Genomic DNA, 23,551 nt, shown 5'->3' on the forward strand with positions numbered 1-23,551 from the left:
TGATGATCTCTGATGCTATTAGAGAGATTTTTTAAAAAAAAGTAATTTGTCCCACATTTGAAGTATTGGGATAACCTTTGCTGAAGATTTTTAATTTCATTGTACTGTTCTGTCCTCTAGAGGGTTGTGTGGGCACAGAGCAAAGGATTCTGTATCTGATGCAGAGGCACCCCATGCATGACTCAAGCCAAAGGCTGACGGTTCCTTCTCCCATGACACATTCCGAGGGTGTTGGTCCCACCCACACCTGGCAGATTGGCTACACCCGTTCTCCTCCATGCTATTGAGACTTTTTCAGGCTGCTGGGTTGCTGTTCCAATCCAACCAGCTGACTCTGGTCATACCATTATGACCACTGAGAGCTCAGCGAAGTGCCTGGCAGTTGTGTGTTCTCCCAACAGATCAGCTGTTGTCCATCTTGTTCTCCCACAGCCCCTCCTTTCCTGGTGTATTTCATGACATTGTGGATTTGTTCCTCTGTCCTTTAAAGTCTAAATCCCATTTTCAGCTACTCGTGGTTTAATTTAGCTTGGTAGTCTCCTGAACCCTTGTGGTAGGCTGAATAACGGCCCTGCAAAGATTTCCACATCCTAATGCCCAGAACCTGTGAATGTTACAAAAGAGACTTGCAGGGGTGATTAAGTTAAGGATTCTGAGATGGGGGAGATGATCCTGGATTACCTGGGTGAACCCTAGATGTGATCACAAGGATCCTTATAAGAGGGAGGCAAGAAGATCAAAGGAGGAAGTAGGAGACGTGATGAATGAAGCAAGAGATCGGTGTGATTCAAGGAAGGGGTCGTGAGTCAGGGAGTGCAGGTGGCCTCAGGAGCTGAAAAGAAAGAGGGATGGATTCTCCCTCGGAGCCTCCAGAAGGGAACCAGCCCTGCCTGTGCTGGACTTCAGCCCAGTGAAACTGATTTTGGGTTTCTGACCTCTGAACCTCTAAGACAATAACATCGTCTTGTCTTAAGCACTGACTTTGTGGCAATTTGTCGCAGTCTTCTACTTGTGTACCAGTCCCTTGGGGGTAAGGGGAGAATTAGGACTCAGTATAGATTGGGAATCGCATATTGAACAGTTAAGGGTGGAGGTGAAGGCACACAAACCTGTCCTACAGAAATCAACTAGGGGAGGAGTACATAAAAGGGACTGAAGCAAGACCTGGCCCAAGAGTCTTCCAAGAAGCCAAAGGGACAGCCAGAAGGAGAGGCGAATGGGACTTCCAACTCCAACAGCAGGTCCTACGGTGCGTTTGCACAGACGAGGGGCGCAGAATGTGGATGGCAGGCTGAGCTGTGAATATTTTGACGTGTTTGGATACTACGTTGCTTATCTGTCTGTTAATAATGGAGAATCGCCACCAGGGTTTTGGTCTGGATGTTTTCTGATGTGGGTTACTGGTACCCAGTAAGGAAGAAGAATAGATATAATGGAGGAGAATGGCTGCTGGTAGATTAAATGATAGGTGCCGAGTTCTAGGAGGACAGAGGGGACTGGAAATACCCTATAAGGCTGGGGAAGTCATCCACTAAGAGGCTGGTGAGAGAAAACATGGGCCCCACTGAATTTGGGCTAGATACGTTTGAATATTCTGCAAGTAGGTTATTTAACTTGACAATTCAGTAATGCTTCACTTATATGGGTATAACCAAAAGTCAGAAAGGGAATAAAAATTTTGTGAGTAGTCAAAATGAATATTTCAGTGTTTGCGTTCTTTGGTTTTAGAACAGCCTCTGGACTCTCAGTTCAGCTCTATCTCTTCTTCCTGTGCATATAATTCTGAGAAGTGCAGTCATCTGATCGCTGGCCAAATAGGTCAAAAACAGCAAGTAAGTCAGGAGAGGAGGGCAGGCAAACTGACAGCTAAGAGGAAACAGCTGGCAGCCTATGTTGCAATAGTAACTATTAAAAAGTGAACATACACACCCTGGTACCTCCAGGGCCCCAGCTGCCCAGCCTTTCCCCAGGATCTCCCAATCTCTTTATAATCCATCAACTAAAGGGTTAACTCCTGGCAGAGCAGGGGCTTCCGGACCCTGCCTTAGCATGAAGTCTCATTTCTGTTCTGATTGGTCCTGCCCTGGCCTTATGCATGTTAATAATTGGCTCTCACCCGTGAACATAGGTGTACATTGCTTTAATATTTGAGCAATTGAATCCCCCCCTCAATATAAAATAAGAAATCCAGAAGTATAACAGTTAGGGTTGTTTCACATAGGGAGAAGAATCTATAATTATAGGCCCAGCGGGCGTCAATATATTACAATGCAGGATAACAACTGATATGTATATTAGTGGGTCTCAGTCATTAAAAAAAGCTTAACTGGGACTTCCCTGGCGGTCCAGTGGTTAAGACTCCACGCTTCCACTGCAGGGGGTGCAGGTTCAATCCTGCTCGGGGAACTAAGATCTCGCGTGCCTCATGGTGCAGCTAAAAAAATAGATACATATTTAAAAAAAAAAGTTTAATTGCATTCAGCTTCATCTATTTAAGAAAGCAGGCAAGAGCACAGTATACTTTATTTTTTAAATATTAAAACAATTTTAAGTTTTATATTGGAGTATAGTTGATTAATAATGTTGTGTTAGTTTCAGGTGTACAGCAAAGTGATTCAGTTTATACATATACATGTATCTATTCTTTTTCAAATTCTTTTCCCATTTAGGTTATTATAGAATATTGAGCAGAGTTCCCTGGGTCCACTTTAGAAGTTTTAATCCAAAGTGGACTAAACGTCTTGGCGCTTAAATAGAATTGAGCCTTTACTCATCTAGACAACTAACTTGTCCAGAATGACTCAGTCTTCAGGACGCCAGAGCTGGAACTCCTGAATGAAACAGAACAATGGCCTGTCTGTATTACTTAGGGTCAAAATGTGCATATTCTCACGTAGCCAGATTTTTAAAAAAAAATATTTATTTATTGTTTGGCTGCATTGGGTCTTCGTTGCTGCATGTGGGCTTTCTCTAGTCGAGGTGAGCGGGGGCTACTCTTTGTTGCGGTGCGTAGGCTTCTCATTGCAGTGGCTTCTCTTGCTGCGGAGCACGGGCTCGAGGTGCGTGGGCTTCAGTAGTTGTGTCTCGCGGGCTCTAGAGCGCAGGCTCAGTAGTTGTGGCGCACAGGTTTAGTTGCTTCCCGGACCAGGGATAGAACCATGTCCCCGCATTGGCAGGTGGATTGTTAACCACTGTGCCACGAGGGAAGTCCCCCAGATTCATTTTCCATGCCAGTCCTGTGTAAAGCTGAGCATTGGCTCACCTGGGCTGACGGTGCCGCCATGCTCCCCTGGGCTTATGGTACTTCCCTGTTTATGCGGGTGGATAGTACTTCCCTGCTTACCTGGGCTGACCACACCTCGCTGCCCTCCCTTTTTCTTTGCCTCAGCGGGCCTCCATCGCAGAGCTGTCGTGGCACCAAGGAAGAACAAATCTTCCTCATTTCTGACATTGCGTTGTGATTAAAAATGGCATACTTGTCAACGCGTCTCAGACAGCCACTCAAATCATAGGCTCCAGAAAAACAAGAGTTGAGCATAAGATACATCCTTGATGAGCTGGAGATGTGGTTGGATGAAGGCAGAACAAGCAAGTTCAGAGTGGAATGTGGCACAAGAGAAACAGAATCCAAGCAAACTATGTGCTTGCAAATTGCGAGGCGGAAACTCATGTTCAAAGTCAATGGAGAATTTTAGGGTTGAAGAACACAGTGAGTTAGAAAGTAGGCAACAAAAGTGTCTGATTCGGGCTTCCCTGGTGGCGCAGTGGTTGAGAGTCCGCCTGCCGATGCAGGGGACACGGGTTCGTGCCCTGGTCCTGGAAGTTCCCACATGCCGCGGAACGGCTGGGCCCGTGAGCCATGGCCGCTGAGCCTGCGCGTCCGGAGCCTGTGCTCCGCAACGGGAGAGGACACAACAGTGAGAGGCCCGCGTACCGCAAAACAAAAACAAAAACAAAAGTGTCTGATTTGGTGTGGATGAGATCCCTGGAGTATGCTACCTAGGAGAGGGAGGGGACCCCCACCACTTTCTGGCAACGTGCCTCGTTAGCAGATGGGTCTTGACTAGTCTGATTGCTTTATTAACTTAATCACTCACTCTAACCACTTATTCTCAGCATTAGCTGCATAGATTACCAGCCAGCCCTGGCTCTTCCTGAGCCAAAGATATGGAGAAACCAGGGCAAAACTGCAGGTCTGGTGGAGGCATGCGTTGCAGTAGGGCTCCATGGGAGGGCTGCTAACATTCCAGACGCACTCACTGCGAGGATTCTGTGGGGCAATGAAAGCACCAGGGTTCTCCTGGGCATCCCAAAGCACTGACCTCAGGACCGCACTTCCCGTGAGAGCCCAGGAACCATTGGAAGTGGCCGTGTGGGTCCAGGAGCCCTCCTTTCTCCGAGCATCTGTTCCCCGTCTCCTCTCACTCCCCACGGCCCCTTCTTGCCTCCCTCTCTCTGCAGGTTCCCCTGCCTCATGGCTCGGGCTTACTCAGAGTTCCTTCTCACCCCAGCAAGCCTCCCTGGCTTCCCCACATCGTGATCCTTCTGCTTCCCTCTGCAGTTCCCTAATTCTTTGTGTCATTCTCAAGAAAAAAATTCAGATGTCTCAGTTTCTGTTTTCTGAGCAGGATGTCGGGGCTCCCTGGTGCATCTAAAAGGTCCTAAAGGTTGATGCCCATCTTGCTGTCCTCAGCAGAGCTGGCGTCTCACAAGGTGGCCCTTTAAGCCAGACCGGGGCCCAGCGGGCAGGGATCTGACTTTCTCAGCAAAGACTGGAGAGTGGGTTTCCTATTTCTGAAATCATGGGAAGCAGTTCCATGAGTTGGAGATCGAGTCCTTCATTCTCACCTCTAGTTCCCTTACAAACAGGCTGGGTGACAACGATCCCATTTCCTTTCTCCGTAAAATGAGAAAGGAAATGATACACACCAGGTGCTAAACCAGGTGCTACTTACACACAGGTTTGTTATTGAATCCTCAGGAGGAGGTACTATCATTAAATCCTATTAAACCGGGGAAACGGAGGCACAGAGCAGTTGAGTAACTTGCCCAAGGTCACACAGCTAGTAAGTGGCAGAGCAGGGATCTGAACCCTGTGGGTCTGGCTGCAGAATCCTTGCTCTTTACCATGGTTAATTCATGCTACTGTCATGCCATTCATTCATTAATTCATACCGTATTGCCATTCCATCATCCCTCAGACTCCAGCAAAAAGTGGGCCATGAGATAAAAGAGGCTGCAGAGGGCGTTAGCTCTGTTCTGCAGAACAAGATGGTCCTTTGTTTCTGGCCAGGAACGCTGCTGCCCTTCACCTGTGCCCTCTCTGAAGGGCATGGGAAGAGCTGGCCTGTCAGCAGGTATAAACTCAAAAGTTCCTCCCTCAGCTAATTTCAAGGACTGTTTACCTAAGTGAATGCAGGAGGATTAGGCAATCCACTGATCTGACGTGCTGGGTGGGTTTGGGTGTGACCAAGCGCACTGCGGCTGTCAGAACAAATCCATCCCACGGAGAAGCTCGGACGCCTACAGCAGCTCGGACAGCCCAGGACACGTGTTGGGATGTGACTCGTGAGCTGGGGCTAGGGGTCCACCAGTGATTTAAGAATTAGGATGAGAACAGGACTGCTGCCAGTTGGATTCTCCACTTTATGCCCAATGCGTGGGACCCAGGCCATCTCTCTCACCGCCTGGCTGAGGGCAGCCCTGAGTCTGCATGAGTGGCAGGTGTCGATTGCTGAGACAGGCAGGAAATACCCCTCGGCATCCGGCTGGCATTTTCAGGCACCCATGATGCCCCTCACCAGCTCCCTGGGCCGCCCTTGCCAGGAGCAAGGGCACAGGAAATGCCGTTGTTCTGGGAATGCTTCTCCATCCTGCTTCTCTCTGCCTTGGGTCCTTCCCTGGCCTGTAGTCGCTCGTCCACAAAGGCTGCCCTGTGGGACCCTGTGAGTGAGTTTTCATAAATCAGACAGTGAACAACCAAACCCCTGGGTAAGTGGACACGTCACGGCTGATGCCAGGGCTGTTGAGACAGGTGCACACCACCTGGCTGAGTGAAGCCAGTGAGAAGGCCGTGCTGTTTATCAGCGGGTGCAGCAAAGTGTGGATCAGCTGACCACACTCGGTAAATTGTTATTTACAGTTTCTGAACGTCTAAAAGAAGAGCTTCCCCAGAATCGGCCCTGATTCCAGACCCACAGCGTCATGACGGCTCTGGTCACCCTGCTGTCCCTGCTCCTGCTGGGACCCCAGGCCCAGCACGGGACCGAGTGGACCTACTCAGGTAAGGCCCACCCCAAGGGCTGCACGCCGCCTTTCTGCCATCACGTCAAGGAAGGGGGCACCCACTTCTCGAGGACGAAGCCTGGCCTTTCGGGGCGACCATGCCTGATGATTGCGTACGGTGCTTGCTGGGGTCTCAAGGTCTCGGGCTGGGGCAGGAGCATACTGAACTTAGACCTCGGCTAAGGAGCGGAGGGCAGAACTCTCCCCGTTCCCGGATCCCTGAGCCACCCGCAGGGTTTCTGCTTTGCTGCCCCAGAAGCTGGCTTGAGAGCCCACTTAGTGCTTACGAGGGCAAAGCCATTTGCTTTCTTGGTCTGTGTAGACAGAAAGTAAAGCCGTTGCAGGGGGCTCCCTGCAGCCCCACCGAGGGTGTGTGGGGTTTGCCAGCACTTTCTTCCCGGAAATTTCATGATACACGGTCTATCCAGAGCGTCTCGACGTGCCGAGAACCCAGTGACCATTGCATGGCCTCCAGGCTGGCCTCTCTTGGTCGCCGTGGCCGTGCTGAGACCCAGTCTCACATCCAGAACCCCACTTATAGGACGTGAAGTGGAAAACCCTGGCATTTAGCACAGGTGCCGGCCCGCGTGTGGACCAAAGAGAGGAAGACAGTGGGGTTCAGACACTAAACACCCCTTCTGTGTGGCAGGGGAGAGAGCGCCTACCTGGTCCCCCTCTTTTCTGTCCTGGATGGAGGCATGGGGCCGGAGAGGATGCTCGTGGCCGCTGGCTGATGCAGGAGCCAGGAGCAAGCAGGGTTTTGAGCCTGCTCTCTGCACAGTCTGCCCTGGCCGCAGATACAGGGTGAAGCGTCCTCCCAGGGTGCATGTGTGTCCTCTAAGTCAAGGGCAGCAGAGTTAGGAGCATTGTGGCAAGGCTCAGGAAGTCCAGCTTCAGAGGGCGGGACAGCTGACTCTGACCAACTGCTCTGTCTGGACCAGAGGATTCCCCTACCCGGCCCAGTGCCACGAGACCCCGGGGCTTCCGCTCGGTCAGGCCCATTGGTACTGGGTGTGGTTCGAGGGTAAGGAAGAGAGAGGATTCCGACAGTGGAGTCTGTCCTCCCCAGCTCAACACAGCCTCTGAGACGGGGCCCAGGAGAACTCGGGGCCGAGGAGAACTCGGGGCCCAGGAGAACTCGGGGCCGAGGAGAACTCGGGGCCCAGGAGAACTCGGGGCCCAGGAGAACTCGGGGCCCAGGAGAACTCGGGCAGCAGCTGCTGCGAATGCCTGTCGGGGATACTTGAGAAACACCAATGCTGTTAAAAAACCTTTTGATCCACGAAGGGGCTTTGTTCAAGACGTCTGGCCTTGCTCCTGGCACCTGCCCCTAGGAAAGAATTGTCTACAGATTGGTTTGTATTATTAAACAGTGAAGAGAGGAACAGAGAAAAAAAGAATTGCCTTTTTTATTGAACCGAGAAGCTGTGAGAGGCCTAAGTACAAACATCTTCCTCAAAACAAGCTATGGGTGACGCTGTCCCCTAAGGGGGAAAGAGAGTTGGATTCCCTACTGCAAATGGATGAGACCAGGACCCACAGTTGTTTGGAGGCCGAGTCACCCATTATAATGACTTGCTTTTATCACCCTCTCTCCTCTCTTCTGTCATTAGTAACTACCTTAAAAAAAGGTAAATTTCCTTATTTTGATATTCTTTTCAACTAATCATTCTAGGTCATCCTTGAACCCGATGCTTCCTTTCTTGTCCTGAATCCATAAGTGTAGGCACCCAGGTGGTCTTTACCATATTGGGGACCAGTTAAAGGGGAGGGGTCAAGCAAGGAGGTGGGGAGGTCCTGCCGTAGGGCGTAGGGCGTGGAGTGGGCCGTGGTATTGTTGGGGGCTGGGAAAGAGAAACTGCCATTCAGAAGAAGTGAGGAAAAGGCCCTGAGAGTAACACAGGCATGCGAAGCCCAAGTAGCCCTCGAGTGCATTTATCAGCCGACAGTCACGTAAACGGAAAACCAAAGCTCTGTATTAAAGACATCCATTGCTTTCAAAACACGAAGGCATGTTCTCAGGGCCAGTGGGTGCAACAGGAAAGTTACGAACCAGCCCCAAAGCCCCCCAGACACAGGGTCCGTGGAGCTGATTTAGGTGCCCCTCCCACCTCCTTCTGGAGGCCTGGCCCTGCTTTCTAGAAGACAGGCCTCTAGTCTCGACTGTGGCCTCTGCAGGCCTCCTGTCGAGCGGGCCCTGAGTGAGTGCCCAGAGGGAGCCCCTTGCACTGTGACCCCCTGGACTCTCTCCTGTGTCAGATGGGGTGCTGGATGAAGCACACTGGCCGAGGGAGTACCCCGACTGCGGGGGGAAGAGACAGTCGCCCATCGACCTGCAGAGGGAGAAAGTGTGGTACAACCCTTCCCTGAGGGCTCTGAACCTGTCAGGCTACGAGGTCCAGCACGGGGCGTTCCTTATGATCAACAATGGCCACACAGGTAAGGGCGGGCGACAGGCTCCCGTGCCCGCGCGGGCATCGGGGGGGAGGCAGGCAGGCAAGGCTGCCAGGAGCTGTATGCTCAGAGATCCAGAGTGCGGCCTGGGGGCTGCAGGCCTCAGACTCGGGGCAGACCGGTGTCGAGCCCTGGTACTTCGTCCCTGGTTGGGCAGCATCCGTCTGTAGACTCGGTTCCCCACTGGCCCCTTCATCCTGCACTGGCCTCTCTCTGAGCTCACTCTGACCCAACCAGCAGAAAATTCAGCGGACAGAGAGGCAACACCGAGAAGCCACATGACCCACTGTCTGTTCTGTTGATCTGTGCCCAGGTCTGATCTGCCATATTTTCTATGTGGGAAGGTCAGACAGGAAAAGCTGGTTTGGGGGGCCTCCATTCCAGAAGCCTAGACTGGACAACCATCAAATCCTGCTTAAGGTTTGCAGACATCCTTCTGATGTTTTTCAAGTGGGCTCGTCTCCTCTGAGCCTTATGACAAGCCCAGAGGGGGGCATTTTTTAAGCTGAAACCAGAGGCTTTGGGAGGCCAAGGGACTTATGGTCACACAGTCTCTAGTGGCCGAGCTGGATCCAGGCCTCGGATGTCTGATTCCTCGGTCATGTCCTCCTTGGAAACTTCCCTCTCCACTCCCACCTGGGTCGGGACAGTTTACTGTCCATTCGCACAGGTGTATGGGGGGGCGGTCATAGGACTCAGATTTCCTTTTTGCACTATTAAGAAAATGAAACCAATTGCCCTCGATGGGGCTGGTGAAGGTAGTAGCCCTCAGATCAGCTGTGATTTGGATTACTGACCTCCACACGTAGTTCGTGAAAGCCTCATTTTATCACCCGTATCACGTTCCTGTTTCCAAAGTTACTCTCTGAAGCTACCAGCATGTTGGCAGAAGTGTACGGCCTTTTCAGATTGGCTTCTTTCACTTATGCTTCCTCCGTGTCTTTTCATGACTGGATAGCTCATTTCTTTTTAGCATTGGATAATATTCCACTGTCTGGATGCACTACAGTTCACTTATTCATCCACTTACTGAAGGACACGTGGCTGCTTCCAAGGTTCAGCAATTATGAATAAAGCTGCTATAAACATCAATGAACACCAGTGTGTAGATTTTGGTGAGACATAAGTTTTCTGCTCATTTGGGTAAATACCAAGGGGTGTGATTGCTGGATCATATGGTAAGAGTATGTTTAGTCTTGTAAGAAACTGTCCAACTCTCTTCCAAAGTGGCTGCACCATTTTGCATTCCCACCAGCAGTGAGTGAGAGCTCCTGTTCCTCCACAACCTTGCCAGCATTTGGTGCCGTCAGTGTTCCGGACCTCGGCCATTCTATTAGGTGTGTGGGAGCACCTCATCGTTGGTTTAATTTGTATTTCCCTGATGACCTATGCTGTGGAGCGTCTTTTCCTATTTGCCATCTGTATATCTTCTTTGGAGAGGTGTCTGTTATGGTCCCTGGGTTATTTGTTTTCTTATTGTTGACTTTTAAGGATTCATTGTATATTTTGGATAGCAGTGCTTTATCAGATGTGTCTTATACAAATATTTTCTCCCAGTCTGTGGCTTGTCTTCTGATTCTTTTGATATTCTTTTCTGCAGAACAGAAGTTTTAAATGTTAATTAAGTCCAGCTTATCAATTCTTTCTTTCATGGATTGTGTCTTTGGTGTTGCATCTAAAAAGGCATCACTGTACCCAAAGTTGTCTAGGTTTTCTCCTATGTTATCTTCGAGGAATTTTATAGTTTTGCACTTTACATTTAGGTCTGTGATCCACTTTGAGTTAATTTTGGTGAAGGGTGTAAGGTCTGTGCCTAGGTTCATTTTTTTGCACGTGTATGTCCAGTTGTTCTAGCACCACGTGTTGAAGAGACTCTCTTTGCTCCATTGATAATCTTTGCTCTTTTGTCAAAGATCAGTTGAATATATTTATGAGGGTCTCTTTCTGGGCTTTCTATTCTGTTCCACTGATCTATTTGTGTATTCTCCCACCAAGACCGTACTGCCTTGATTACTATACTTCTTTTTGTTTGGTCACACCATGTGGCTTGTGGGATCTTAGTTCCCGATGGAACCCGTGCCCCCTGCAGTGGAAGCGCAGAGTCCTAATCGCTGGACCACCAGGGAAGTCCCTACTGTAGCTTTATAGTAAGCCTTGAAGTTGGGTAGCATCAGTCCTCCAACTATGTTACCCTCCTTAAACATTGTGTCAGCTATTTTGGGTCTTTTGCTTCTCCATGTAAACTTTAGAGTTAGTTTGTTGATATCCACAAAATAACCTGCTGGGATTTTGACTGGGATCACATTGAATCTCTAGGTCAAATTGAGAAGAACTGACATCTTGGCAGTAGTGAGTCTTCCTATCCAGGAAAATGGAATATCTCTCCATTTATTTAGTTATTCTGTGATTTCTTTCATCAGAGTTTTTCTGTTTTCCTCATATAGATCTTATATGTAATGTGTTAGATTTATACCTAATTATTTAATTTATACCTAATAATTTAATAATTATACCTAATTATTTAATTTATACCTAATTATTTAATTATACCAAATTATTTAATTTAATTAACTTAATTATACCTAATTATTTAATTTAATTATTTAATTTAATTTAATTATTTAATTTAATTACTGTGCTTTTAATTTCAAATTCTACTTTTTTTAAAATTAATTTTTCTTTTTTGGCTTCATTGGGTCTTTGTTGCTGCGCGGGCTTTCTCTAGTTGAGGTGAGTGGGGGCTACTCTTCTTTGCGATGCGTAGGCTTCTCATTGCGGTGGCTTCTCTTGTTGCAGAGCACAGGCTCTAGGTGTGCGGGCTTCAGTAGTTGTGGCTCACGGGTTCTAGAGCGTAGGCTCAGTAGTTGTGGCGCATGGGCTTAGTTGCTCTGTGGCATGTGGGATCTTCCTGGACCAGGGCTCGAACCCATGTCCCCTGCAGGATTCTTAACCACTGTGCCACCAGGGAAGCCCTAAAGCTTATTTTCAATTTCTCTATTTTGTTGTAAACAAGGGACAGTAGGTGGACCAGTACTGATTGATTGATTTTTTTTTTTTTTTTTAATTGCCCGAAACACACATGCATAGGCTCCAGAAAAGCTTAAAGGCTGGGAGTACTGGGCCTGTAGTGTTCAAGGGGAAGGGCAACACTGTTCTCTTAATAGGTACTATCAGCCACTCCACTTATTGGGCTCATTGAAAGGAGGGATGATCTCTTATTCATCCTTCTATCCTGGTACCTGGCACAGAGCCTGACATAGATTAATGCATTTGAGGCGAAAAGACTTGTGCACGAAAGGATAAATCCCCAAATAGGCTCCATGAGCGATGCAGTATTCTGAGTAGGTTTTTTTTTTTTTTTTTTTTTGGCTGCGTCAGGACTTAGTTACGGCGCACAGGCTCTTCGTTGAGGCACCCGGGTTTCTCTCTAGTTGTGGCTCGTGGGCTCCAGAGCGCACAGGCTCAGTAGTTGTGGCACGCAGGCTTAGTTGCTCTGCAGCATGCGGGATCTTAGTTCCCTGACCAGGGATCAGACCCACATCCCCTGTATTGGAAGGCGGATTCTTAACCACTGTGCCACCAGGGAAGTCCCCTGAGTAGGTTTTGATCTTTGAAAGCTGCAGGAGCAAGACTGGTTCTGTCTTTGTTTTTTTAAACTTTTATTTTGAAATAGTTTTAGGCTAGAAAAATTGCAGAAATAGTACAGAGTTCCCAAATACCCTTCTCCCACTTCCCCTAATTTTATTATCTTATAGCTGGACTGTGTTGATACCACATGATGAACTACACTCTAGACCTCATTTGAATCTCATCACTTGCCCAGAATGTCCTTGTCCTGGTCCAGCATCTAATCCAGGACCACACATTGCATTTTGTCATCATATCTCCTTAGTCTTCTCCAATCATGGTCAGCTCCTCAGTCTTTTGTAACCTTGACGCTTTGCAGTTGTTTCTTGAGCACAGTAAACGCTCAGATCATGTGTTTTTTCTCTGGTCTGATAAGAACTTGGTTAAATTAGTTTCAAACAAAGGGGAGTAAGTTCTGCAAGTTAAATCCATTTTTTTTCAGAATCTGGAAGGTTCAGCAAGTTGATTTGTGGGAGGACAGCTATTTGGCCTCACCTTTGCAAAAGCACAGTGATAAGCCCAGAATTGCCGCCATTTTTCAATCTGGCCTGTGCGATTCTATGGACACGGCTTGAGAATTGAGACATTCTGTCTGCAGGGAATTGTGTTTCAAGGGAAACATGCTTGTCTGGATCTCTGTTATTGCTCCTGTGGTACTAACTCTCCTCAGCTCTCCAATCTCTGGGAACAGATGACTGCGTATCTCCTTTGAAAACCTCTTCCATTTTTCTCACGTGAGCAGTGATTTTTGAGGCCGGCTACAGTTTAAGCACTAAATACAAAGCACCTGTTCTGCCAAAGGGCGTGTAAGAATCTTTGAGGCTGGACTTCTGCCTTCTGTCATATTATGTTATGAATTTCCTCACAGCTTCCTGCTGCTTTAGATGATTTGGAAGGGAAGAAGGGGTCATTTGACAGATATCAAGTACCTACTATCTGCTCTTTAAGAAAATTTACTTGTTTATAACCATCTTCGATGACTTTAAATAGAAAAACCTTGTTATCAGGAGAGATGCTGACTGTCCCTTTTCAAGTCCTAAATTATACCCTCATAGATATTTTTCTTGGTCATTTTCTGGGGTCACTCTCCATGTCTCCCTTTTGCCTGGGTCATTCCAAAATATAGAGATTTCTCTAAGACCTAAGCCAGTGGAATGAACAAGGCAGCTGTCTCACCAAAGTAACCTCCCTGTAGAAAGTCTGTGGGGCACAGGGCAAAAGGAAGCTGGAAGAGGGATCCATTTTCCCATCGGCAAGAACCTAACGTTTGAAAGCATCTGTTGATGATCACGTCAAATTCAATCCCAAGCCAAGAGTCTGTGTGTCCCCTGACTTGCCGCAGAATGTGGTCTTTCTTCTTCTGAAGACAAGTTGAAGCCTATAATGGTGATGTCCTGTCCAGGCCCAGTTCTGGCCGAGCTCTGCCCTGACCAATGAACTGAGTGACTCTGCAAATCTTTCTACCAAGTTTGGCTTCCTTGTCCATAAAATAAAAGTACTGAAGCCCCGCAGGGATGCTACCTTCTACGAAGTGGGATGGGTTGGTAGTTGGTCTAGTTCTAGAAGTCAATATGGGATGAAGATTTTAACCACATCATAGAGAAGATAACGACCTCAACTTGACCTTACAGAGTACTCACGCTGGGTAGTAAAGTAATCAAAATAGTCCAAGAGGCCCTACTTCCTATCCCTACCCTGTGGGCAAATTCCAAAATTGGCCAGAGGTGGAGAGCGGAATTCTGATTTCCACACTCATTAGCCCTGTTTTTTCAGGGCTCCCCCCTTCGTTAGGGCTAACAAGCTGGACCTGCCACTTGGAGGTCCTGCCCCTGACCTTCTGGTCCTGGGTGGGAAGGTGCGTGCCCTGGGACGGGTGCCTGTCCAGCCCAGCTTACTCAGTGCCTGGTCACCATCCTTCCCCATGTGCCAGGTGCCCCCTCTCTGTTGGTCACCCTGCTCATGGCAGTCTAGGCCTGTCTATAGTACCAGCTTGCCCCAGGAGTGGGCAGGTGACCAGGGAAGCTGCCTCACCTGTAGGCCTGAGCCATCCACGCCCATCTGCACACTCCCTGCCCCTCGTCTTCTCTTCCAGTACAGATCAGCCTGCCCCCCACCATGTGCATGACGGCTGCCAATGGTACCCAGTACATAGCCCAGCAGATGCACTTCCACTGGGGTGGCGCCTCCTTGGAGATCAGCGGTTCCGAGCACACCATTGACGGGATCAGATATGTGATGGAGGTACCTTGAGGATCCTCTTTCTTTCAAACCCCATAGTCACTTTTCTTATTAAAACAGCCAAAAAGGCTTTGCTGAGTCAAGTCACCCTGAGGTTGAGTTTATTTTTCATTCATTTACAACAATTCACTGATCACTGCTATGTGCTGGGGGTTCGGGCAGGGTCCCTGACCTCACAGAAGTCACCCCAACGCAGGAGTTTACAGCCCACAGAGTGGGGCAAGCCCTCCTTAGTTTCAACCGGATTTCTATGTGGTAGATTTGCCGGTTCCCCCTCTTGCTTAGGATGACCACAGGTTTACAGTGGCCTCCTGGGGTAAGGGGGCACATGCCCACTCTAGGGAGACCTCAGGAGAACCCAGTGGCCTCATACGATCCCTTGGATTCTGCCAGCTTCTCTGCCTGGGGGAAGGTGAATTGCCATCTCCCCAGAATACCACTCATACTCTTCGCATTCTTGGAGAACTTTCTGGTCTTGATAGATCTTGTAGCCCAGAGGGAGGGACATGGTGGTCAGAGGTATTTATGTGGGTCAGCTGAGGTGTGGGATGGAGCACCTTTTTTAATTTTCCTCCTTCCCTGAAAACCTGAAGCACTGGAGGTTTACAGGAACTGCCCTTGACTTACACTTTCTTGCTTCCACAGATTCACGTCGTTCATTACAATTCTAAATACAAGAGCTACGATAAGGCTCAGAAAGCACCGGATGGTTTGGCTGTGCTGGCAGCCCTCGTTGAGGTAAAGCTGAAACTACACATGCAGAGTTAGAAACTGGTGTCAAAACAAGGTGTTAAGTGTAGACAAAGGGTCTTCCTACTTGCCCCTCCTTATCTGTTCCTGAGCTCACACTTCTTGGAAACACTCACCCAATGAAAGACCTACCCTTTTTCCAGTCCTTGCTCACAGTTACTGTGTTCCTTCTGTGTCACCAACCTCAAGGACATTGCATAACTTGGACGAGCTGACTTAAAAGAGCTGGGATCACAGAAGGGTCCACTTGACAAAAACTGCTCTGAGGGCAAGAGGAAGCCTGCAACCCCCTAGACAAAGCCAACATCTCTGCATTTCTCAGAAAGTCTGGAGGGTGGGATTTATGTCTAGGTAGCAAGAAGTGGTCAGTGAATCCAATCACCCCCAAACAAGTTTTATATTGGATAAAATTGTCAAAAAAACCGTATCAGTGCTCTGGAAATGGACCAAAGACAAATAACAAGGTGAGGCATTTATTTATGATAAATGGCTAGAATTTTGAGTAAGAACAATGGGAGTTTGTGGACATCTTGCCTGGGGCTGTTCGCATCCCCTTCCCCTAACTTAGTCAGCAAGGTAGTTTTATCAGGGCAGCATGGACAGGAAAACCAGCAGCTTCACTGCTTGGTACAGGGGACTAATTTGATTTGGAGTAGAATTTGAAAACCCATGCCCAGGGGGCACTGCTGGTACAAGTAGCAAACAACCGAAAAGACAGAAAATGGAAAACCTGCAGGTTTGATGGTCTGAGATTGAAGTCCTAGTTGAGGTGAGTGGCAAGTGGCAGACCAATCAGAAATGTAACTGGGAGATGAGCCATAGGAAGGTTGTATAAGCTTCCCAAGAAACCCTGATGGAAAGTAAAGGCTGAGGCTGACTTAGTAACAAGCTGAGCTTTGAATGTGCTTCTCAACCCGCATACAGATCCATCAGCAGAGGGTGCAAATCTTGGGCTCATGGGGTTTGAGCGCAACCTCTGCAAAAATCATTGGCCACAAGACTATGTTGACCCTAGATGGCCCCAGGCTAAAAATTAAAAATAAGACTTAAGACCTAAGCAGGCTCATCAGCTGCTATATACTGTTGTGAGACATATCCTGCAGAGGAAGTCCAGGCAAGTCACTAAACAGTCACATGAACAACAACAAAAACCCCTCAGGACAATTTTTAAAAATCAGAATTCAGGGGCTTCCCTGGTGGCGCGGTGGTTGGGGGTCTGCCTGCGATGCAGGGGACGCGGGTTCGTGCCCCGGTCCGGGAAGATCCCACATGCCGCGGAGTGGCTGGGCCCATGAGCCATGGCCGCTGAGCCTGCGCGTCCGGAGCCTGTGCTCCGCAATGGGAGAGGCCACAACAGTGAGAGGCCCGCATACTGCAAAAAAAAAAAAAAAAAAAAAAATCAGAATTCAGATTTGCTGCCATGTATTATCTAAAATGTCCAGATATCAAAGAAAAAGTTGGGCATGCAAAGAAATAGGAAAATGTGATCCATATTTAGGAGAAAAAATAAAGCAGTCAATATAAACTGACTCTGAGTAGACCAAGAGTGATTTAGCAGACAGTACTTTCTTTATTATTATTATTATTTTATTTTTTGGCTACTCCACGTGGCTTGTGGGATCTTAGTTCCCTGACCAGGGATCAAACCCTGGCCCTCAGCAGTGAAAGCATGGAGTCCTAACCACTGGACCACCAGGGATTTCCCTAGCAGACAGTACTTTCAACAACTATCATAAATATGTTCAAAGCATGAAAAGAAACTATGTTCAAAGAATTAAAGGAAAATATGATGACAATGATTCAAAAAGGATCTCAATAAAGAAACAGAAACTATAAAAATGCACCAAATGGAAAGTCTAGAGTTGAAAAGTATCATAAAAGGATGAAAAATTCACTACATGGGCTCAAAGCAGATTTGAGGCAGCTGAAGAAACAATCAGTGCATTTGAAGACAGGTTAAATAAATTATTGAATCTGAAGAACAGAGGAAAAAGCTAGAAGAAAAATGAGCAGAGCCTTAGAGACTCATGGGGACAAGATCATGCTTCCCAACATATATGTAATGGGGGTCCCAGAAGGACAGCAGAGAGAGAAAGTGGCAGAAAAAACTGTTGAGGAAACAATGGCCAAATTTTCCCAAATTTGATGAAAAAACAATAATTTACCAATCCAAGAAACTCAACAAACTCCAGATCTGATAAACACCTAGACACATCAAAATCAAACAGTCAAAATTGACAAGAGAAAAAGGGTTCATTATATAGAGGGGACTGACAGTGCATTAATGGCTGACTTCTCATTAGAAGCAAGGCATCAGAAGGCAGTGGAATGACTGACGATCAGGATTCCTATGTCCAGTCAACCAATCTTCAGAAATGGGGCAAAATAAAGACATTCCCAGTTAAAGTAAAACTGAGATAATTGTTAACAGATCTGTCTTACAAGAAAAATTAAAGGAAATCCTTCTGGCTGAAAGGACATCACACCAGACAGCAACTCAAATCACAGAAAAAGATGAAGACTGCCAGAAAATAGTAAATATATATTTCTAGCTTCATATATAAATATATATAAATATATATTTTTATTATATATTTATTATATATTTTATTATATATTTATTATATATTTATATTATATAAATATATAAATATATATTTATTTATTATATATTTATTATATATTTATTATATATTTATATTATATAAATATATATTTCTAGCTTCATTCACAGCGACAAATATACACAAGTACTAACACTGCTCGGAAATCCTGAAATACGACTCTAGACATTTGCTTTTCCCCTCTCCAAAATTACTGCATCATATTTTCTCCTCTCTCCCAAAGCCCCTCCTTTCTGGCCCCAGCTTCTCCCTTGGAGGTGATGCCTGGCCTCCCACTCCATGGAGAAGGTAGTCAGAAACTCACTCATCTTAACCTGCCTGCGTCTGACCAAACTCCATGTTCCCTCCTCTGTTACGCTGGATGAGAGGTCCCTGCTCTGGTCCAGGACCAGCCTTCCATGTGGGCACTGACCTCCCCATTCTCAGGGCCTTTTCTCCTGCCCGTCTCCCCTCTCTCCTGCAGCTCACCCTTCACCCGATCACTCCACTCAACACAATTGCTTATATATACACATACACAAACATACACATATATATACATATATACATATTCTTGTCTTCTTTTAATTTCTTTTTTTAAAAAAACCATAAGATTGTTTAAAACAATAATTATACCCCTGTAGTATTAGCTTTACAATGTATGACAAAAATAGAAGAAAAAATGAGGAAGAAATAGAGCTATATTGGAACACAGTTGCTATATTTTACTAGAATTAAGTTAGTATTTACCTGATATAGATTGTGATAAGTTGTATGTGGTAGTCACTAGAGCAACCACTAATAACCTAACACGGTTAACTGGTACACTAAAAGTATAGAACAGAGTTGAACACAAAAGGTAGAAGAGAGGAACAAAAAATGATGAGACATTTAGAAAACAAATAAATGGCAATCAGAAATCCAAGAAAGTCTGAATTTACACCCAGGGGAAGAATGGATCAGCAGCACTGACTGAAAAGACCACTGTCCATAGACCTTTTTCACAAAAAGCAACTATTCTGACTTCTAAAAAGTCAACACTCATACAATAAATAAAGGATGGCGGTGGTCAGAATTGGAGCAGTTTTGCCTTGGACATCTGGCTTTCCTTCATTCAGTCAAAAGTCCTGAGGATGAAGAAGGGAGCACTTCAGAGCAAGCCCCTGCATCACCATGAATCTGGGGACTTCCCTGGCGGTCCAGTGGTTAAGACTCCATGCTTCCAATACAGGGGGCATGGGTTCGATCCCTGGTCAGGGAACTAAGATTCCGCATGCCGCATGGCCAAAAAACCAAAAACAAACAAACAAATGAAAAAACACAGTGAATCTGACTGTGGCTGACATTGCCCAAAACAGGGTCACTGGGGATATCTTGACAGTGACTTTTGGCCATTCCTTGAGGACATCACCAGTCACCACCAAGAAGCTCTTTTCCCTGGAAGCTGCCAAAATGCTTCAGATCTTGTCTTTCTGGAAGAGACAGGGAAGCCCAGGCACTTGGTGGCAAAGAACAGCCAGATGGTCTCCCCCAGCACCAGTGGGGCACGGGTGGGCTGCCTCCTTGCCCTTGAGGCTCTGCCCAATCAGCCAGTTTACAAAATAGCTGGATTAGCGGGGATAGTGCTGGATGGACGGCCCTTCTCCATTAGGTGAACTGCTCTGTGTTTCTCCTGCAGGTCAAGGATGATGCTGAAAATACTTACTACAGCAACTTCATTTCTCACTTGAAGAGCATCAGGTATCCAGGTAAGGGAAACCGACAGCGGCTGCACGAGGGCAGAGGAATGAGTGTGAGTGTGATGGGGAGCAGGGGAGCAGGGAAGAGTGTCGCTGGTGGAGAGGGTGGCAGATAAGCCTGCCAGGGGACGCTCCCCTCCCTGTGCAGGGTCTCTGGTTCCAGCAATTCCCAAGGTTGGCTCAGGCTGTGCACACCTCGGAGAAACCCGTTCATAAACTCTACCTGTCAATTGCCACAGTTGGAACTTCTGGATGGCCAGAGTTCCACTAATGAGGGATACCTTCGTTTAAGTGACTCTTCCCTCTGGCCCCAGCTGGTAGTAATGATCCTGGTCTCTAGAGAGAGATGACCTCCTTGGCTTCAAGCTGAGAAGAATCTCAAGAGTGAAGCCTCTTGTCACGGTGCCTGTACACACAGACACAGGGCTGCTCTCCCTTATCTCTGCCGCCAGAAGGCAGGGTTCTTGTCAGAGTGTCTGCCCACTCCCATGGTCAACCCTTGACCTTGAGCAGTAACCAGGTCTGTTGCAGCCTTGGCTGTGTGCATCTCACTTTGGCCACATCTCCCAGACTCCAGGCCCCTGACCTCAGTCCTCACCCCCTCCAGCAATCTGCTGACCTCCTATCCATGGACCTCCGCATTCTCACTATTAGCCACGCCTCATGCCTCTCATCTCTCTAGCTTGGATTCCACGGGCCATACTTCTGACACGCCCACTCAAATGCCCTCCATCCTTCCATAAGCTCACCTGGCAAAGCCCCAGACTAACTCCCGCTTGCTCACAGCCTGTAGCCAAAGAGAGAAGCACACAGATTTCTAGCTTCATTCACAGCCACAAATATACACAAGTGCTAACACTGCTCGGAAATCCTGAAATACGACTCTAGACATTTGCTTTTCCCCTCTCCAAAATTACTGCATCATATTTTCTCCTCTCTCCCAAAGCCCCTCCTCTCTGGCCCCAGCTTCTCCCCTGGAGGTGATGCCTGGCCTCCCACTCCATGGAGAAGGTAGTCAGAAACTCACTCATCTTAACCTGCCTGCGTCTGACCAAACTCCATGTTCCCTCCTCTGTTACGCTGGATGAGAGGTCCCTGCTCTGGTCCAGGACCAGCCTTCCATGTGGGCACTGACCTCCCCATTCTCAGGGCCTTTTCTCCTGCCCGTCTCCCCTCTCTCCTGCAGCTCACCCTTCACCCGATCACTCCACTCAACACAAAGCACAGTGCTCTCATTTCTTCCATTTCAAAACACAAACTCCATCTCTTGACCCCCATCATTCCCTCAGCTTCCACCCCATTCTCATCTCCCCTTGAAAGAGTTGTCTACTGTCCTGTTCTCTTTTCTCACTCACCCTAAGCCTTCAAGGTCATCCTGGTTGTCAGATCTCCTGGGCACTTTTCTCTTCTCTTGCTCCACCTCCAAAGAGTGATGCATTACACGCGGCTTGCATTCTGGCCAAAGCCCGCCCCCACCCCCAGCACTACTCTCTTGCTCTCTCTTCCTGGCTCCTGCCTTAATGTCAGAGGGTGCCAGGACTCTGACTTCTCTCGGTGACCTCATTTTCAGTCCCATGGCCTGAATTGTCATCTTTAGGCTGTGGACTCCAAAAATCTCTATCTGGTCCTCCAGGCAACAACAGCACCAGGCAGGACAGGTGAGGCAAAGTAGAGGCAAGAACTGTCTAGTTCATCTACTGACCATGAACAAAGCCAGCAGGAGACACCACAGGCCTGTGGTATAACTAAGGAGTTGCCTTGAATTCACTGACCTCAGATATTCTATTTCTACTAACTGATCCTGATATATTTCCTTCTCCAATTCAATAAATTCCACTGCTGATCAATACTGCCCACAACACTGGCCTCTCTCTGAACTTTGGATTCCTTTACCCAGCTGTTTAGTTGATGTTGCCCGATGGATCTAGAATTTAACATGGTCAAAGCATCACTTATTCCCGTCCTTTTCCAGGCTTGTCCCTAAACCAACTTCCTCATTTCAGCAAAGAGCATCCTCATCTATCCCCTTGTTTAAGCCAAAAATCCTACAATTTTTCTGGACTTCCCTCTTCTCATTCCCCACCCTGCCCTGCCACACCCAAACCATCAGTGGGCCCTGTTGTTTTTACCTCCCTGCTTCCAATTCTTTGGGGTATATTCCCAGAAGTGGAATTTCTGGATCATATGGTAATTCTATGTTTAATTTTTAAAGGAACCACCATATTATTTTCCACAGTGGCTCATCATGGTTCTTGAATTCTTCACTGACTTGAACGTATTGGAGTTATGAAACAAAATCTATGCAATAGAGTCCTTTAGAAGGTTATATCTTGAAATCTATCCAATAAAAACAAAACTTAGGGCTTCCCTGCTGGCGCAGTGGTTGAGAGTCCGCCTGCCGACGCAGGGGACGCGGGTTCGTGCCCCGGTCCGGGAAGATCCCACATGCCGCGGAGCGGCTGGGCCCGTGAGCCATGGCCGCTGAGCCTGCGCATCCGGAGCCTGTGCTCCGCAATGGGAGAGGCCACAACAGTGAGAGGCCCGCGTACCGCAAAAAACAAAAACAAACAAAACTTAGAAATCTTTTACTTATTCATGGGATTATGCACTACTACACTTCACAGGCCTGGTTAAAGAAACCTGTTTATGTATATATCAAAATGATATCGTCTTTGCCATTGAAAAATGCAAAAGTGCTCAGGGAAGGTGAAGCAAAAGTCAACTCGACTCCGTGTTGCTTTGATAGAGTCTCTTGCTGAGATCAGGGACTCAGCGTCACTGACATGAACAAAAGAGGAATTCTCTAGATGCAGCGATAGATGTGGGTGCCGTGGAGGCTTCGGATGCCCTGTGGATGTCCCCCTCTCTACACCTCACCTGTGGCTGAGCTTGGTTTCCAATGCGCATGGCAGGAAGTGCTCGTGGCCTGATGCCTGCACCTGGACTCCTGCTTAGTTCTGATTCTGCCTTTCTAATCTCTATCCCTCCCCTTCATTTATAGATGAGCGCAACTCAAGGAATTTTGTTCTTTCTTTGAGAGCACTTACCCAAAAGCCCCTAGGAGTCATAATTGCTTTCATTTATCATAAAATATATCCTCTGCCTAACAATGATGATGGTGATGGCTACACCCATGAGCACTTTCCTACGTGCTGGTCCAATGCCAGCACTTTATAAACACATTCCCCAATGCTCCTGGGGGTCCCCTTTTTACAGACCCAGCCAGGGCCACTCAGCCAGGAGGAGGTATTTGAGTGGGTTTCTGCCCAAAGTCTTTGCTCTTAACACCTCCCTGGAAGCAGAACACTGGGGGATGTTTCCCAATGACCAGGTTCTATGTCCCCCTGCTTAAATCAGGAGATTTAAAGATGGTGAGATCTGAGCCAGAGCTGTCCTTGCAAGGGGTAGCAGTGGTTCCTAACATTCTTTTTTGTCCCCTCTTTTAGGACAAAGCACAGTTCTGAGGGACCTTGATGTTCAGGACATGCTACCTGGGAACCTCCACTACTACTACAGCTACTGGGGGTCACTCACCACTCCTCCCTGTACTGAGAATGTCCACTGGTTTGTGCTGGCAGATACCGTCAAGCTCTCCAGGACACAGGTAGTGTGTGGAATCACTTTATCAAAGTCTCTCCTTTCAACGGCCTGGTTAACAAGAGCGCTCCCTAAATCTCACCTAATGCTGATACCTGGGCTCCTACAGTGTTTTCCATGTACAGGGCTGCAGTGCCTCACCTCTATTGCTAGGGGTGATCTTACTAGTGTTGTGGCAGAAATGGGCAAACAGGCATCAGGGAATCCAAGAAACCTATAGGTGATGCAACAAAAAAAACTGGGACGTGGTCCAGGTCA

General features: G+C 47.5%; 1 protein-coding gene across 3 annotated transcripts in view; it reads left to right on the top strand.

Moving 5' to 3' along the window:
• Positions 1-1,076: 1,076 nt before the first annotated feature.
• The window catches only part of CA6 (carbonic anhydrase 6), a 46,872-nt gene continuing 24,397 nt past the window's right edge, over positions 1,077-23,551 (top strand). Inside the window, exons 1-7 of one of the 3 annotated variants that reach the window (XM_067711388.1) lie at positions 1,077-1,249; positions 6,143-6,283; positions 8,545-8,724; positions 14,459-14,607; positions 15,250-15,342; positions 19,636-19,705; positions 23,143-23,300. In XM_067711388.1, the coding sequence (XP_067567489.1) occupies positions 6,205-6,283; positions 8,545-8,724; positions 14,459-14,607; positions 15,250-15,342; positions 19,636-19,705; positions 23,143-23,300 (729 nt within the window). In that variant the 5' untranslated portion in view covers positions 1,077-1,249; positions 6,143-6,204. Of the gene's footprint in view, positions 1,313-6,142; positions 6,284-8,544; positions 8,725-14,458; positions 14,608-15,249; positions 15,343-19,635; positions 19,706-23,142; positions 23,301-23,551 lie in introns of all 3 variants that reach the window. The other 2 variants (XM_067711379.1, XM_067711368.1) reach the window with 2 other exon arrangements.

The sequence above is a fragment of the Pseudorca crassidens genome, chromosome 2, assembly GCF_039906515.1.
Source record: "Pseudorca crassidens isolate mPseCra1 chromosome 2, mPseCra1.hap1, whole genome shotgun sequence".
NCBI lineage: Eukaryota > Metazoa > Chordata > Mammalia > Artiodactyla > Delphinidae > Pseudorca > Pseudorca crassidens.